This window comes from Cucurbita moschata, unplaced genomic scaffold, assembly GCF_002738365.1.
Source record: "Cucurbita moschata cultivar Rifu unplaced genomic scaffold, Cmos_1.0 Cmo_Scf00045, whole genome shotgun sequence".
Classification (NCBI taxonomy): domain Eukaryota; kingdom Viridiplantae; phylum Streptophyta; class Magnoliopsida; order Cucurbitales; family Cucurbitaceae; genus Cucurbita; species Cucurbita moschata.
The window spans coordinates 202,186-218,934 of record NW_019268561.1 but is presented as its reverse complement, the minus strand read 5'-3'; the positions used below and the strand labels follow the sequence as shown (position 1 = coordinate 218,934).

The 16,749-nt window shown below is 38.1% G+C and overlaps 3 protein-coding genes across 3 annotated transcripts in view; all 3 read left to right on the top strand.

Moving 5' to 3' along the window:
* Window positions 1-193: 193 nt before the first annotated feature.
* LOC111434492 (protein RETICULATA-RELATED 1, chloroplastic) lies at window positions 194-7,085 on the top strand. The gene is made up of 8 exons (XM_023071904.1): window positions 194-905; window positions 3,709-3,873; window positions 3,953-4,045; window positions 4,169-4,284; window positions 5,660-5,758; window positions 5,845-6,150; window positions 6,235-6,399; window positions 6,564-7,085. Exons 1-8 carry the CDS (start codon window positions 519-521, stop codon window positions 6,850-6,852), a joined length of 1,620 nt encoding a protein of 539 aa, XP_022927672.1. The 5' UTR covers window positions 194-518; the 3' UTR covers window positions 6,853-7,085.
* Window positions 7,086-9,258: 2,173 nt separating this feature from the next.
* LOC111434493 (F-box protein At1g10780-like) lies at window positions 9,259-12,391 on the top strand. Its single transcript, XM_023071905.1, has 4 exons — window positions 9,259-9,446; window positions 9,958-10,700; window positions 11,593-11,873; window positions 11,957-12,391. The coding sequence occupies exons 2-4, from the start codon at window positions 9,959-9,961 to the stop codon at window positions 12,191-12,193; spliced, it is 1,260 nt and encodes a 419-aa protein (XP_022927673.1). The 5' UTR covers window positions 9,259-9,446; window position 9,958; the 3' UTR covers window positions 12,194-12,391.
* Window positions 12,392-13,972: 1,581 nt separating this feature from the next.
* Window positions 13,973-16,749, top strand: part of LOC111434689 (transmembrane emp24 domain-containing protein p24delta4-like) — a 5,482-nt gene continuing 2,705 nt past the window's right edge. The window contains exons 1-2 of the mRNA XM_023072167.1: window positions 13,973-14,331; window positions 14,993-15,205. Of these exons, the coding sequence (XP_022927935.1) occupies window positions 14,119-14,331; window positions 14,993-15,205 (426 nt within the window). The 5' untranslated portion in view covers window positions 13,973-14,118. The remainder of the gene's footprint in view (window positions 14,332-14,992; window positions 15,206-16,749) is intronic.

Below are 16,749 nucleotides of genomic sequence, written 5' to 3'. Positions count from 1 at the left end.
GGAGAAGGGAACGAGTGTCAATGAAGATGCTAAGCCCTGAAGGAGGGGTGAATTGTGAGATCCCACATCGGTGGGAGAGGAGAACGAATTATTTTGTGTAGAAACACTTCTTCTGAAAAGACGTGTTTTAAAAATATTGAGGGAAAATCCAAAGAGGGCAGGACATCGTTGAAATATAGCAATATTGTATAGGGTATTTTAGAAATTTTCTCAAACACAAAGAACCGACTCGGACCGGCCCGGCCCGGCCTAGGGAAAGAACCGACTCAGCGGGTCAATATGCTCGTTTAGGATTGTGTTCTTCTTCGTGGCTTCCGCAGGCGGCTATCCTTAATCCATTAAAAACCCCTTCTTCATCTCCTTCGCTCTCTCCTTTTTGTTTTCTCTCTCTAAAATCCCCATCCCAGAGAGAGGGAATCAGAGTTCCAATTCAGAATCTTTCATCTTCCTCTGCGATTCAATCTCGATGAACATTTAGGGGAAAAAGCATTCGAAGTAAACGTTATCCATAGTCGAAAATGTCTCATGCGGTGTTCCAGACGGCTCAAATCATGCCCATCCACACCCAGCTTCCCACCACCAAGCTATGGCTGCCGCCGCCTGTCAAACTCGGTTCTTGCCAACGAACCAGAACAGTTCTGGTGGTGAAGGCCGTCACCACTTTTTCTCCTCCTCCTTCTCATTCTTCTTCTTCTTCGGATGATTCAGATGGGAATTCCATTGCTCTGTTAGAGCGTTGCTTTGCAGCCCCATCTTCGCCTGCTGGTTCTGACTCCTCTCTCACCGCTACATCTTCCTCCTCTTCCGGACCTGTTATGAAAGGCAAATATGGTGCCCTTGGTGCTGTTACCTTGGAGAAATCCAAGCTTGATATGTCTCAGAAGCAGACCAGGTCTAGCCCCGAGGTGAGTTTTTCGTTTTTGGTTTCGTTCACTTTAATTAATACATGCTTTGATGTTCTTTACCTGTGGATTGTCATGTGAAATGTTTCATAGCTGGAAAAACAGCTTTAATTTTTAGCGATACTATGCTTTGTTTTGGCTCCCCTGTATGAGGAACATGATCTTAACTTGGGAGGTTTTTATTGATCACATTTATGGAAATTAATGACGGAACTTTCCTATCTCAGCCTAACTGGGAATTTTAATCCCATCCGAGAGTTCATGCTTTTTGTTGGCTTTATCTGTATAAAGTTATTCTATTAGATTTTTAATCTTATCCTCTGCCTAGTTGAACAATACTATGTGTGTTAAGTTAAGTGTACGATTTAAGCAACAAAAATCCATTGCTTATAGTTTTTATTATCATAAATGGAATTGAACAACATATATATCAATGAACTGTTTCAGATGTTTGTCGATTTTCGTGAACTTTGTTTAACTGCCATGTTCCCTTCGTAGAATGCTTCGGCTTGTTTATTCGGGAACGATTTAACTTCGCTGCAGTAAGTGAATTTTCTTCCAAATTGGCTGAAATGTATTAATGGATAAAGATCCCGTGGATTGCAATGAGGATTGACACTTGCAATATCTGTTCACCTTCACATGTCTAAATATTTTCCTTGCAGCTATACGTTTTAAAGATCCGCAGTCCCATGTTTCTATGAGAACGAAAGCTGGTCTTGGGACGGTACAGGAGTTGTGTGTTGTGGTGAGGGGGTAAACCTTGTTGGTTAATTTCTTTTTTTGGGCAAGAAACTAGTGGTGTAATTGGAAATGAATCTGGGTTTGCCATTTCCCCCTTCTGTTTGAACAAAAATCTATCAGGACACCATTAATAACTACAAGCATACTTCTCAACCATCATTAGTAAGCTAGACATATTGGTTATTAGGGGTCAATAAAAAAAGTAATGGGCTTAGCGGGAATGACTTCAAATCATGTTGGGTACCTGTTTAGGATTTAATGTCCTACAAGTTTTCTCAACCAAATGTAGTAGCTTCAAACGATTGGCTCGTGATATTAGGCAAGGTCAATACAAGATGGTGTGGACACTCGTCGATAAAAAAATGAGTCCACTTCTCATGTTTATTGGGTGCTGGACTTATGGTTGGATAGAAGTAGTAATTTCCATTCTCCACTAGTTGATTGACTGAAAAATTAGTCATTCATGAAAGCAAGCTGATATGAAATTGTTTTAAATTGATGGCTTCCTCATATTTTCCTGTCCCCTCTCTTCATTCCCCCTTCCATTCATGGCTTCCCTCCTCTTCCCTCGAAAGGCACATTTCCCCTTCCAAGCATTTCATCTTGATGAGATAGAATTACTCACAAGGCAGCATCACAGTTGATGATAAATCATTTTTTATCTTGATTGACTGTAAGTATAAAGGAAGTCATGCTAGGATTACAGAATTTGGACAAGACTCATCTTTCTCCATCTTCCTAAGCTGGATCTCTCTTTACTGGCTTATGAACTTCAGTGTTTAAGTATTTGTTAAACTTTCCTGGCTTACCCACAAAGGTGAAAACTGTTATCTGGGCCAAAAACATTTTAATAAAAGAGGTTTTATTATGGTGATAAGAAAGTTTTGACCACACTGGCAGAAAAAGCTCATTATCCCTTTTGGAGAAGGAAAGATCGGCAAGTCATCTTTGTAGTCAATCTCAATTTTCTAGAAAATGATGACAGCCTGGTACTCCCCTCTTATAAAGATCACTGTTGAAAAATGAAATGTATAGATGGCCTTGAGAATTTTATCCCAGAGAACACAGAATATCAGCCCTTCCACGTTTATGGTCCTACATCAGCAGCCAATGACTCTCAAGGGACATGTTGGCCCACTAGGTAGTTGAATGTGTGCCATTTAACAAAGAGCATTATTCCTCTCTTTCTAAGCCCCAATTCTGAGAGCATGAGGAAGAGCAGCCCATTGCAATTTAACATTGTAAACTGTTCAATCTCTCAGAAATCAACAAAGTTCTTGTGGTTTATTGCTGAAAAGTTGAAAAACCTACTTTTTGCTTCTTTCTAATGAACCTCGAAACAGCTTATGCAGTACTTTGAGTTCTAGTTTGGCACTTAACCAGTGACCTGATAGGATTTCGGGAAGCCAGCTTGTGTTGTCTTTAGGATGACTCATAACCATACCGACAACGTTACATAGAAAATTTTCAGTGGATAAAAAATGTGGTGTTGGGATTCCTTGCAAGAAAAATCAATTTTGACAAACTTGCAGAGAAAAGGACAGATTGATATTTTTTGCAATCTATCTTGAATATTAACTCCTTTGTCTTGGGAAGCAAAAAAAACCAAGGGAATTCTTTGACTTTATTAAGATATTCGTATTTCTCCAGAGCCTTCCTCAGCTTCTTAGCCTTAGAGAAGGAGGAAGAACCAATAAACTTGCAAATAATAATATGTTAGTCCAAACATTTGTATTATCTATTGTTAGCATATTTGCATGGATAAAAAAATGTACATAAATAGGATTGGGTCTTTCTATCAGAGGTTTGGTTGATTTGTAAATGGTCGGATTTACTCAAGAACTGTCAACCAAACTCTTTTGTGGTCTTTGTTTTAAAGCACACTAGAGTACTATTGCACTCTAGTGTGCTTTAAATACAATAATTTGTTTTTTCCTTTTTCTTTTTTACTGATTTAGTTCAGTTGGTGGAATTAAGCATTTCTGCTATATTGTTGGTTGAGTTATTGCATTTTCTCTATTCCAAGTGTTTGGTACTAAAATGATGTAATTACAAATCATAGACTGCAATTGGGGGAGGTGGTGGAGATATTGGCAAGAAAATTAATCATGGCGGTGGTGATGGTGGGGATGATGACGGTGATGATGACGATTATTATGATGAATTCGACGATGGGGATGAGGGAGATGAAGGTGGCCTATTTCGGAGAAGGCAATTGCTCGAAGAGGTATAGGATTTGTTAGTGATAAATCTGCTGCTGTTGTTTTTATGGGCACAATTTTAGCACTAACTTTGTATTCCTCCAGCTTTTTGATCGTAAATTTGTAGATGCAGTCTTAAATGAGTGGCAGAAGACAATAATGGATTTGCCTGCTGGTTTTCGTCAGGCTTATGAAATGGTAGTGTATTTTCTTATTAATCTAATTTTTTCTTGGGGGAACAGGAAATAGTATCATTTTCATTTAGTGTTAATTACTTTAGCCTTGAACTTTGGCCTGATGCTGACTGTTTATTTATTCTAGGGTTTAGTTAGCTCGGCTCAAATGGTAAAATTCTTAGCAATAAATGCCAGGCCAACCACAACTCGGTTCATTTCACGAACGCTTCCTCAAGGAATCTCCCGATCTTTCATTGGCAGGTAATTTTCTTTTAAAACATCATGTACAGTGTACAAGGTCTGCCTTTCGTTCATTAGGTAACGGACTTCAATTCTTTTGCCAATTCACCATTCTTGAAGGGGTGAAAACTGGGGCACTTGCTTAGAAGATACCAATTCTCCATTAATCATCTACGTCTTAAGACTAGAACCTAAACCTATTTTAAGCAATGAGATAGTGCAATGTCTAATGCTAAATTATCTGTTCATTATACAAGATATTTAATCTTGCTGGTATTACGTTTTATGGTCGAAGCTATGCTAGGCATTTATTATCCTTGATTATAATGTTCACTTCTCTAACTTCAATCAGGTAGTTGTGTTGAGGGTTTTTGACTTCTTATTACTGCCTTATACTTTATGACTCATTGCTGCTTCCTCCGTCTAAGTTCATTGCTAGCAACTTTTTGTCCTTTTATTGGCAAGCATGGTAGACAAAGGGCACACAATGCCAAAGATATTTTTTTTCATAACAGATAGTTGGGGTTTCAAACCGGCCTTCTCGCCCTTCCCCAAAGGGGGGTAAACACGAGGCGGTGTGCTAGTAAAGATGCTGGACCCCAAAGGGGTGTGGATTTGAGGGCGGTCCCACATCAATTGGATAAAGGAACGAAGAACAGCGAGGACGCTGGGTCCCGACCCAGATCCATCGCTAGCAGATATTGTCCTCTTTGGGCTTTCTCTTTCGGGCTTCCCCTCAAGGCTTTAAAACGTGTCTGCTAGGGGAAGGTTTCCACACCCTTATAAAGGGTGATTTGTTCTTCTCCCCAACCAATGTGGGACATCACAATCCACCCCCATTTGGGACCCAGCGTCCTCGTTGGCACTCGTTCCTTTATCCAATCGATGTGGGACCGCCCCCAAATCCACCCCCCTTTGGGGCTCAGCATCTTTACTAGCACACCGCCTTGTGTCTATCCTCCTTTGGGGAACAACGAGAAGGCTGGAACATCATCCGGTGACTGGCTCTGATACCATTTGTAACGACCCAGATCCACCGCTAGTAGATATTGTCCTCTTTGGGCTTTCCCTTTCGGGCTTCCCCTCAAGGCTTTAAAACGCGTCTGCTAAGAGAAAGTTTCCACACCTTTATAAAGGGTGATTTGTTCTCCTCCCCAACCAATATGGGACATCACATTTTCTGACCAAATTTCATAAAGTAGATATGAATATCGTATTTTAGATCAACGAGTCTATTATAATGTTCTCGATCTTAAATATTCTCTGATTGTTCCCAATGCTTGAATTTTCTCTGTACATCGATCCCTAGTTTTATTTCGGTGAAAGACTGCATGTTCCCTTTGAGAGAATATATATAGTTATAAAATTTAACTCATGATATCATATATTTGCTCAGGATGTTAGCAGATCCTGCCTTTCTCTATAGGCTTCTTTTAGAGCAGGCTGCTACGATTGGTTGCACAGCTTGGTGGGAAATAAAGAATCGCAAGGATAGGTTCGTCCTCTAGTCTTATGTAAAACTTTGTTCATCATATTATTTAATTTGCTTGGCTACAAACCTTTGTATTGTTGTGACTCCAGGATCAAACAGGAATGGGATCTGGCGCTCATTAATGTTCTTACTGTAACTGCGTGCAATGCTATTGTTGTTTGGTCGCTTGCTCCGTGCCGTTCGTATGGAAATACATTCCGATTTGATTTGCAAAATACACTGCAGAAACTTCCCAATAATTTATTTGAAAAAAGTTATCCTATGAGGGAATTTGACTTGCAAAAGAGAATCCATTCATTCTTCTACAAAGCTGCCGAGTTGTGCATGGTCGGTATAACCGCGGGAGCAGCTCAAGGTGCTTTGTCCAATTTTCTGGCCAAGAAAAAGAAGGATAGGTAAAGGTTATTTCATTTTGGCAATCGAAAGGCTTACCGAGTGCTCCATTTTTCGTGACTTGGAATTGTGTACTTGTTTACCAGGCTATCTGTATCAGTGCCAACTCTGAGCACCAACGCTCTCGGTTATGGCGCTTTTCTCGGGCTCTATGCTAATCTCCGGTATCAGTTATTATGTGGTTTTGACCGAGCAATGATCAATCATTTTGATGTTATTGGAGTCGCCCTGTTTTTCAGCTCTGCATTGAGGTTTGTTCTTTTCTCCCCCTTGTGAAATTTATGTCTAGTCGAACCTTAAACTTTCCCGTTTTTCTTACGATCTTAGTTTAAACAAAGGGTGTTGATTCATCTTATCCAAAAAGTCAGTATTAGCTAAAGAATGTTGAATGAAACTATTCTGGAACTGTCTGTAGGGTTTTGAATGTGCAACTAGGAGAAAGATCAAGATTGGCTTGGCTTGGAGTAGAGGCAGATCCACTGGTTCAGTCAAGCGACCTCTTGCAGAAGGTTTACAACCGACGTTCGGAAGACGTTAATAGGTCTTCCTCAAAATGGTTTATTTCAAAGAACGCCATAACTTCTGGTCTTGGACTTCTCGGTCTCAAACAGACCGGTGCTGACTCCGTCTCTGAAGGTGAATCAATACCGAAAGCACGGAGGAAGAGAATTGTTCGAAAAAAGGTAACGGCAGGTTCGTCGTGATCTTTCTTTCCTGTCGATGCATTCTTCAATTCCCAGTTTTGCAGTATGACAATAGATTTGGTGCAAAGTGACCATATAAATCTTTGATAAAATGTAGTTGCTAGGTGGATAATATTTCGTTTGATGTACCCTGAGAGATCCAACTGGAAGGATTCATTTTAAAACTGAAATGATGCAATTGTTGTATAATTTCTCTTTGTTTTCCACAGGCTAGATTGAGTGCTTAGTGGTTTTCTTCTGCTGTTATCTCTTACTGAATAAGGTTATCGAAGTAGTTTGCATCGGATCGGATTGAGTTAGAGCTCGTTTGAAATGACGTTATGAATACTTTAACGTTTTAAAATCTTTTATTTTTCTTGGTAAGTATTTTGAAAGTCACTCCAAACGAGTTTTTGTTCATTTCATGGAAACGTTGGCAAAGATTCTCGAGAATTTTTTACCACAGGAGTAACTTGGTGCCGATGTGAAGGAAATATACACGAGGCTTTTCAATGTGTTATTTGAGTCTAAACCTGTCGTTTACTTAGGTCATTGACCGCGTTCGAACCATACAATACCATTTAACTCTAATGTTATAGAATTTGTCACAACTGGTGCAACCTCCGACGACTCACAGCATGGGTCGGTTTAGTTTTTTTTTTTTTTAATTTGAAGCATTGAAACCTCCTTTTAAGTGACGTTCGGTCAATCACTTGAGAGGCATGTTTCGAGTGATTTTGTTCTCTATCTATCATTTTTGGACTTTATATATGTATTTGTACCAATAAATATATGATGATACAATTTTGGGTAAGTTATAATTTTGACGTTATAATTTTGTCTTTACGTCTCACGGTTATACAATCTTACCTATACTTCAAAAAACCATTTAATGTAGGTCATGTTCCCGATATGATCGCAACCCGTCAATGAAAATTTAAAATTGTGGGTCCTACTTTTACGATCGATTATGTTTACCATATTTTACAATGAAATTAATCTTTACGTGACTTCCCACCAAATCTATTCAACTTACTATCTATATTTTGGCTTACTTTCTACTATTTGTCATTTCTCTCTTTTAGCCGCTCTCATAACTTTCGTTTCTTCCTCCCCTTTTCTTCTCCTACTTTCTTTCTAAATCTTTTTCAGGTCGATAAAAAAAAAACGTTAAAATCTACAATTATTTTTTATAGTTTTATTAAAATTTATTCTCGTTGTTATAATGCAATAATAACGATATTTTTTTTATCATTGTTTTAGCGATGAAGGAAAGTCAAGTTTCAAATAGATTTCTAGTCTTATAGGTTAGCTCTATCCAAAAACCGTAACCTTTCCATAAATCGGAATATAGTTGGACGAAGCAAGGAAGGAGAGCGTTTAGATTGTCTTTTATCAAGTAGTTTTGGTCATATATGCAAGAATGATAATAAGAACTAAATCAATATTGGTCTTTTATAAACCGTAACCTTTCCATCTCGATGATATTGAATTGTATTAAAATATTATGAATAATAATATCAAAACGATCAAATCAATAAGATGTTACAAAAATCTTAAACGAACCATTTGGGATATATAAGTCACATAAGTGGAAATTAATTAAAATATATAAATTAAGGGTAACGGGCACCAAAAACGCTAAAATATTTGCAAATTTAGCAAAATAAAATATAAAAAAATATTTTTCTTTATGATTCCAATTTTACTCTTATTGATGGATCAATAGTAGAGATGTCCGCCCACACTGAGTGAGAATGGAGATACCTTCTCCGTCCCTATCCCCGCCACCTCAATCATTCTACATTCTCACAAATTTTCCATTTATTTTTGTGCGATCTCGTTCCCACGGGTAATTTTTTTAGTTTATTATTTAAAAAAAAAAAATCATTTTAAATTTTTTATTTTTCAAATAATCTTTATTAAAAAATTATTAAAAAAACCCAATAAATTAATATATTTCTTAAAACGTAATTTCTCAAAATTCAAATTTTAAGAAAGAAATCTATAATGAATTAAATAGCCATACAAACATATATATATATATATATATATTATTTTATTTCGAAATGTAGTACCAAACAATTCCTTTATATCCTAATGGTAAATGTATTTTTATTTAAAAAAAATAAAAAAAATTGAGGGTATTAATGAAATAAAGTATTAACGATTCTGGTCTGAAGATAGTTTAAAATTTTTTTCGAGGGTATTTTTAATTTTTTTTAATATAAAGTTTTAAGGATAATTATATAAAATTTAAGAATATTTTTTTTAATTAGTTTATGGAATTAAAAAAAAATAAATAAAAATTAAAAAAAAAAAGGGAAAAAAGTTTGAAAAGGAAGGAGGGAAATCCAAAAGAAGAGGGAGAGATAATAATCGTCCCTCCTAACTTCCACAAGCTTTCAAGTTTTTTGAAAAACACCCTCCCAAATCCAAACCCCCTCCCACCCCTCTCCTCTTCCAAACGTCTCTATAAGTGCGCTCCTTCTTCGTTCCCTCTCTCTCTCTCTACCTCTTTCTCTCTCTAGGTTGCCGCTTTTGCTTCTTCTTCCTCCAACCCCAACTCTCAGATCCTCTTCCCCACAATACCCACTTCCCACATTTCGCTAATTGTAAGCCCCAAATCTTGATTTCGCTATTTTCCTTTCATGGGTTTTGCTCGGATTCTTTGTTCTTGTTCTTGAATCTTTGATGCTGTTTTGCCTTTGTTTGGATTTTGTTCCTCCTCTTTGTTTGATGTTTGATTCACTTTAGCTACTGAACTATGCAATTTCTACTGATTTCTGAGGCTGCTTTGCCTTTGTTCTTGTTAATCAAGAACTTTTAACGCATTGTTTGATTCTAATTCATCGGGGAAATCTGTTTTCCTTTCACCCTTTAGATCTGTTGTTTCGTTTTGGAGGAATTTTGAAAGAGATTTTCATGTAGAACAGTTTGTAACTTATGATTTTCTATGATTTGTGTGCGAATTCAGTGGATTTTGTTGAATCAATCAGCTTGTGAGTTCTTCTATGTTCAATAATCTTGTGTTGAATGATTTGATTAACGTTTCTCCCCTGCTAATTTTTCGTTAGTGGAATGTTTGATTTCTGACCACAATCTGTTTGATAAATTTCCTCACAGAATGGACTCACTCCCAGATGCTATTATTCAGTACATCTTGTCACATATGACCAATGCTCGCGACCTAGCTGTCTGCAATTGTGTATCCAAGCGTTGGAAAGACTCGACGCCCTACATTAAAAGTCTCTATTTCCCTCGCAATTCCTTCGACAGTCATTCGGGCGAGTCGAGTCCTGACGTCATTGTTTGCAGGATAGTTTCATCCATTGTTCGCTTGGAGGAGCTTGTTGTTTATAGTCCATTTACAAGTGCTGGTCTTGCTTCATGGCTGTCTAGTATCGGCCCCTCGCTTCGGCGACTCGAGCTACGAATGGATAATTTGGTTGATCTACAAGCTTGTCAAGAGAGCCCTTCCAAGTTGGAATACCTTAAATCTGCTGAAAAATTGGAGTCACTTAAATTATGGGGTGTCTTAATGACACATTCACCTAGGTGGGATGTGTTCCAAAAGCTAAAAAACCTTGAGATTGTTGGTGCCAAGTTAGAGGATCCTGCATTGAACTCTGCTCTTCGTGCATGTCCTAATCTATCCAATTTATTGCTCCTTGGCTGTGAAGGTTTAACTTCAGTTTCAATTGAGCTGAAGCACTTAGAACAGTGTAAGCTGGACTTCTATGGCTTGGGGAACTGCTCACTTATGATCAATTCCCCTAAACTTCAACTCCTTGAAGTTCAAGGATTTAGTTGGATTAGAGCCCGTGGGACAAGTTCCTTGACAAGTCTTTCAATTGCAAATAATGCAGGTAATCATCATAACTACAAAGTCTTCCACAAGTTATTATGAACAACTAGAACTACACTTAAAAAAGTTAATCCAAACTCATTTGAAAACCTTTGTGATCATGATTATGTTCTTTATCTTTATGGTTTGTGAGCACGACATGATTCACGGGATGTATTCGTTTCTTGTATGCAACCCTTTAAAGGGAAGAGTCTCTACTAGGTGGAAGTTGTAGAGGATTGTTGGGAGGGAGTCTCACGTTGGCTAATTTAGGGAATGATCATGGGTTTATAAGTAAGGAATACATCTCCATTGGTATGAGGTCTTTTGGGGAAACCAAAAGCAAAACCATGAGAGCTTATGCTCAAAGTGGGCAATATCATATCATTGTGGAGTGTCGTTATTCCTAACATGGTATCAGAGTCATACCCTTAACTTAGCTATGTCAATAGAATCCTCAAATGTCAAACAAAGAAGTTGCGAGCCTCGAAAGTGTAGTCAAAAGTGACTCAAGTGTCGAACAAAGGGTATGGCTTTGTACCATTTGTTCGAGGGCTCTAGAGAAAGGAGTCGAGCCTCAATTAAGGGGAAGCTGTTCGAGGGCTTCATAGGCCTTAGGGGAGGCTCTATGGTGTATTTTGTTCGAGGGGAGGATTGTTGGGAGGGAGTCCCACATGGGTTTATAAGGAATACATCTCCATTGGTATGAGGCCTTTTGGGGAAACCAAAAGTAAAGCCACGAAAGCTTATGTTCAAAGTGGACAATATCATACCATTGTGGAGGGTCGGGATTCCTAACCGAAGTTTGCAAGATTTTGATACTCATTTCAAGACCTTGAATAGTCATTTGATACTCATTTCAAGACCTTGAATAGTCATTTGATACTCATTTTCTTCTTTCTTTATGTTTACAGGAAGAGTTTACATGGTGGATTTTGATAAGCTTGGTTCATTGGAGTCTCTATCCATAAGAGGAGTTCAATGGTGTTGGGATGCAATAAGCAAAATGCTTGAATGGGGGAGTGAGGTTAAACATCTTTACATGAAGGTTGAGTTCACTGGAGACTTTGATGCACTTGAGCCCTTCCCTGAGATTGACTTTGTTGAGTTTTTCAATCACCATCCAAAGTTGCAAAGGTTTGACATTCATGGAGCCATGTTTGCTGCACTTTGCCCCAAGAACAGCATTAAAAATGTAAGTAGGATTAGTGCCAAGCAAGACAGATTTTTCTTGAGATGGGTTTCTTGGCTTATAACTTACGTTTTTTTGGTACTTAGGTCGATCCGGACTTTGTAATCTCGTGTTTGGAGGAAGTATCGATTTTGGTTCGGTCGCCGTTGAATGCCGAACAGAAGATGAATACTCTCGAGTCGTTGATAAAGTATGGCAAGAATTTGAAGACACTGGCGATAAAGATTCTTCGGATGAAGAGTAGTCATAGCAGTGCTGATGATTTCTTTGATGAAATTTGCAAGTTTAGATATTTGAACCGCAAGATCGTTCGTATCGAATAGAAGCACAAGTGAGGCACTTTTCTCCTCATTTGTGGTTTTATTTGATCATTCTCTTTTGAATTCTCTTATGACAGGTTGATCGGCTCAAATGATTAACTTAGTTTGATCATTCTTTTACGAATGCTAATTGCTTGAATACCATATTCTTCGACGGGACGATCGATCAAAGATGATCAAAAAGACATTCAAGTTGATGTTTTTTTGCCTCCGAGCATAGCTTAATTTGTTAAGTTACCTTCTTTTATCGATCGAAGGTTTGAAGTTCTACTTGTTTGAATTGTAATATTAAAAAAAAAATGAAAAGTAGACTTATATTGTTGAAGAAATGTATTGGTTTGGAGGAATGATCACATATCTTCCCTAATAAAGATTGGATAAACGTTATTGAAGTTCAGTTGTTTAAGGCATATGGTCTTAACGTCGGGTCCCTTAGTTCAACAAAAAATCTCTCAAACAAGGGTTTAGATGTGTCTCGAGACACCATGTCTTTCTGCTAAACTTGTAAGGTTAACACAATCTCTCAAACAAGGGCTTGAACATGCCTCGAGACATCATGTATTTCTACTAACTTCAAGAATTTAGCACAAATCTCTCGAATAGGGATCAGAATGTGCCTCGAGACACCATGTCTAAACTAGCTGTCTTAGCTCTATTTCATTAAGAATCGAATCCTCGTAACAACCCATACTCCACCATTTCTATGGAGAGGTCGATACTTCTGTGTAACATGGTTCAAGGGGTTTAGTATTTAAGTTTGCTTGGTTTGAAAAATGTTCTTTCATGAAAGTGGCTATGGTGGTGATCGTGAATAATCAACGTTCAACCACCACTTGAACGTGCCAATAGTGGTGTTTGTGAACAACCAACGTCCAACCACTACCAATTAGTCATCATCTCCCGAATGCGACTATGATGGTAATATCGAAATCAATGTGTCATTACTGCTAATTAGTTATCATCGTGTTGAAGTTGTCTAACGTGCAATCACTAACAATTAGTATCACCACCCAAAGTTAGCTATGACGTTAACTATGAAATATCATCATATAGAGACAACCAAGCCACGAATAAAAACACGTCCTAAAACATTTTATAAAACATGTTCCACAACACTTATAACTCATACATCCAGAAATTCAATACTAACATAATATTTTATTAGGTTTGCCAAAATTACCACTTACCTAAAAGTAAGTATCTAAACGTTTGGGCCTCGATCCCGACAAGTAATAAATTTCAAGAAGTGTGATGTCCCACATTGGTTGGGGAGGAGAACAAATCATCGGCGTGGAAACCTTCCCCTAGCAGACGCATTTTAAAGCCTTGAGGGGAAGTTCGAAAGGGGAAGCCCAAAGAGGATAATATCTACTAGTGGTAGGCTTAGGTCATTACAAATGGTATCAGAGTTAGACACCAGACGATGTGTTGGCCTTTTCGATGTTCCCCGAAGGGGGGTAGACACGAGGCGGTGTGCCAGTAAGGACGTTGAGCCCTAAAGGGGGGTGGAGTTGGTGCTAGTTCCCCGAAGGGGATAGACACGAGGCGGTGTGCCAATAAGGACACTAGGCCTCAAAGGAGGTGGATTTGGTGCTAGTTACTCGAAGGGGATAAACACGAGGCAGTGTGGCAGTAAGGACACTAGGCCCCAAGGGGGTGAATTTTGTGGTGGTCCCACGTGGATTGGAGGGCCCGCAAATATTTTAAACAAATTAATGAGAAAAAAAAAGTTATTTAAAATTAATTTAAAAAAAAAATTAAAGTGTTGAAAATTGGGAGTATAAGTAAGCATGGCGGCGTACGACCGAAATTCTTCTAGTTTTCTAAAAACATCGTGCGAAAGAGGGTTGAATTGGAAACGAAGCAAGAGTCAAAGTAAAAATTCAAGAACAGTGCGAGAGAGATAGAGAGAATCGGAGAAGACAGCAATGGAGCGACGGAGGATGATTCTGCCTTCTTTGCTGTTGATTTTGAGCTTTTTGGCGGCGGATCTTGTGCGCCCCACCCATGCTATTTGGTTCAACCTTCCTTCTACTGGAACCAAGTGTGTGTCTGAGGAAATCCATAACAACGTCGTTGTTTTGGCTGATTATGTTGTGATCTCTGAGAATTATACCCATGCGCCCACCGTCTCCGTCAAGGTGAACTACCTCTGCTATCTTTTTCCCCTGGATCGGTCAACGCTAGGGTTTTTTGATGATTTTGTTTTATTTTCTTTCTGGATGTGTCTGGTTAATTGAAGAATCACTGCGATGAACTGAAATTACGGAATATTTTGATTGCTTATCTTGGACGGATCGAATACAGATCTTTTCGTTTTTCTCAGATTTTGTAGTGTTGTATTATGCACGAATATGGTGGAAAATGGATGTTATTGGTGCCGGGTGGGCGTTGGGTGCTGTTAGAAACATCCACGTTCACATACATTCAATAGTAGACTGACTGATAAAAAGGACAATGTGATTGTTGGAACAGTGGGGCTTCTTCTTTGTGCCTGTTGGGTTCTCTTGACTTGAGTTTTAGTTCTTATGATATAATTGATTTCGTTTTGGGGCTCTTCCCTTAGTCACTTGGGCTTTTGTAGATTTTAAAGTTAACTTCCACCCAGCTCGTTTGTTTCTCTTTAAATTAGAAGAATCACCAGATTTATTTTGAACGGATTTGAAGAAATGTTCGAAGACACAATAAATCAGATCTTTTCCCTGCTGAAACAACCTGCCGATTTCTTGATCTATGTTTTTCTTGATCTATGTTTTTGTATCATTGGCTTAATATTCCATTTGTATATTTTCCCTCTCTAAGGTAACATCACCATACGGGAACAACCTCTACCACAAGGAGAATCAAACAAATGGGCAGTTTGCATTCACCACAGCAGAGGCTGGCAACCATTTGGCATGCTTTTGGATTGATGGCCATCATGAGCGTGGTGGTGATGTTAGCTTAAGTCTTGAATGGAGAACTGGAATTACAGCTAAGGATTGGGAATCAGTTGCGAGAAAGGAAAAAATTGAGGTGCGTTTTACACTCTTAAACTGATGCATACACTTCCAATATATGTTGACATTGACTTGCCATTTACTGGATGGTTGAAAAAAGTATCTATTTAGAGATTTACTTACTATAGGATTACAAAGCCACTGAAGTCTTATTGATATTTGTTTGCATATCAATCCAATTGTAACTCATGGTTTATGTATGTGCCAAGCCCTTCGTTCTCTCACAAAATAGAACTGACGTGGTTAAAATGCCAACATTAAGACAGTGAACCTGCTGATTATGCAGCTCAGCTATGATATTTTCATTGAAGTTGGTACACTTAAAGGCTTTTAGAAAGGGACATAACAGAACTTCAGTGTTGAACATTTGGTCTTTAACTGAAGTTCTGAATCATGTATCATGACTTTAATAACTGTAAAGAGCAGCCATTGTATGGACTAAAGATAGAAAATCTTGGATTGAGGCTTTACTCTTCCTCTTTTAAATTACAATCATTGATGAAATGTTTTGTTTCTTCTAAAAAGAAACGGCTAGCATCTTTGTATTTTTGTTTGTCCCTCCTTTTTCATTTTCTGGAGTCATCTTTTGACTGGTCTAATTTTAGTTTATCCAATTGTTCAGTTTTAACGTAGGTTTCATTTGAATAATTTTGTGCTCGGTGGGAGTTAGTCGGTAAAGGAATGTTCTTACAAAAAATAAGCACATTTTTTTGGTTGCATATGGCTGAGTTAATTTTTTTGAGGTGGACTAGGATGCAATAGCTATTTGGAGTTTTGACTTGAGGTGTGGGAAAGAGAAACAGTTAGTGTTCAAATTAAGATTTAACAACTAAGAGAATTTGTTTGCTTTTGATAATAATAAAATTGAGAGCTTGATTGTGTTGGGAATTAGATACTTGTGTCATACACGCCCCAAAAATGGATTTATAAAAAATCTCAATTGGAAAAAGAAAATATCACAGTACCATTATAGTTATACAAATCTTTTGACAAATTACACGAAGTAGAGAGGAGTCTAAATCCAAGATTCCAACCTCAGTGTTCCTCATACTGCTGTTCCACATACCACCGATCCACAAAGAAGCCAATGGAACCAACAATTTTGTTAAATCTTAGGAAAGGCAACTGCAAGGGAATATCAAGGACCCAAAAATCCTCCTAAAACAAGATTATATCACCCTTTACAAAGAAGATAATTTTCACTGAAACAGTGTTTCTTGAGATAGGGCTACATGCTTTTGGAGTTTGAAGCACCTCTAGCTTGCACTATCCAATTACCTGAGACTAACTAGTGTTTACTATCTTTGTAGTGAGTAGAACCCTTCTAGCTGCTGATTAGTTCCCCTTCACTTGTGAAGGAGAGGTTCCCATTCCACGGCAGTTTTGTCAACAAATATATTTTGGGTCGGAAACTTCGTTCTCAAAAGAGGGGATGCAATCATCGTGAATTCCTCCTTAGGGCATTAATTTCTATCTAAAGTTTATAAGCTCAGTCATTTAGCAAGGGTGCTTAAAAATAGGGGGAGTTAGGGAGTACAATTTTTTTTTTTTTTTTTTTGG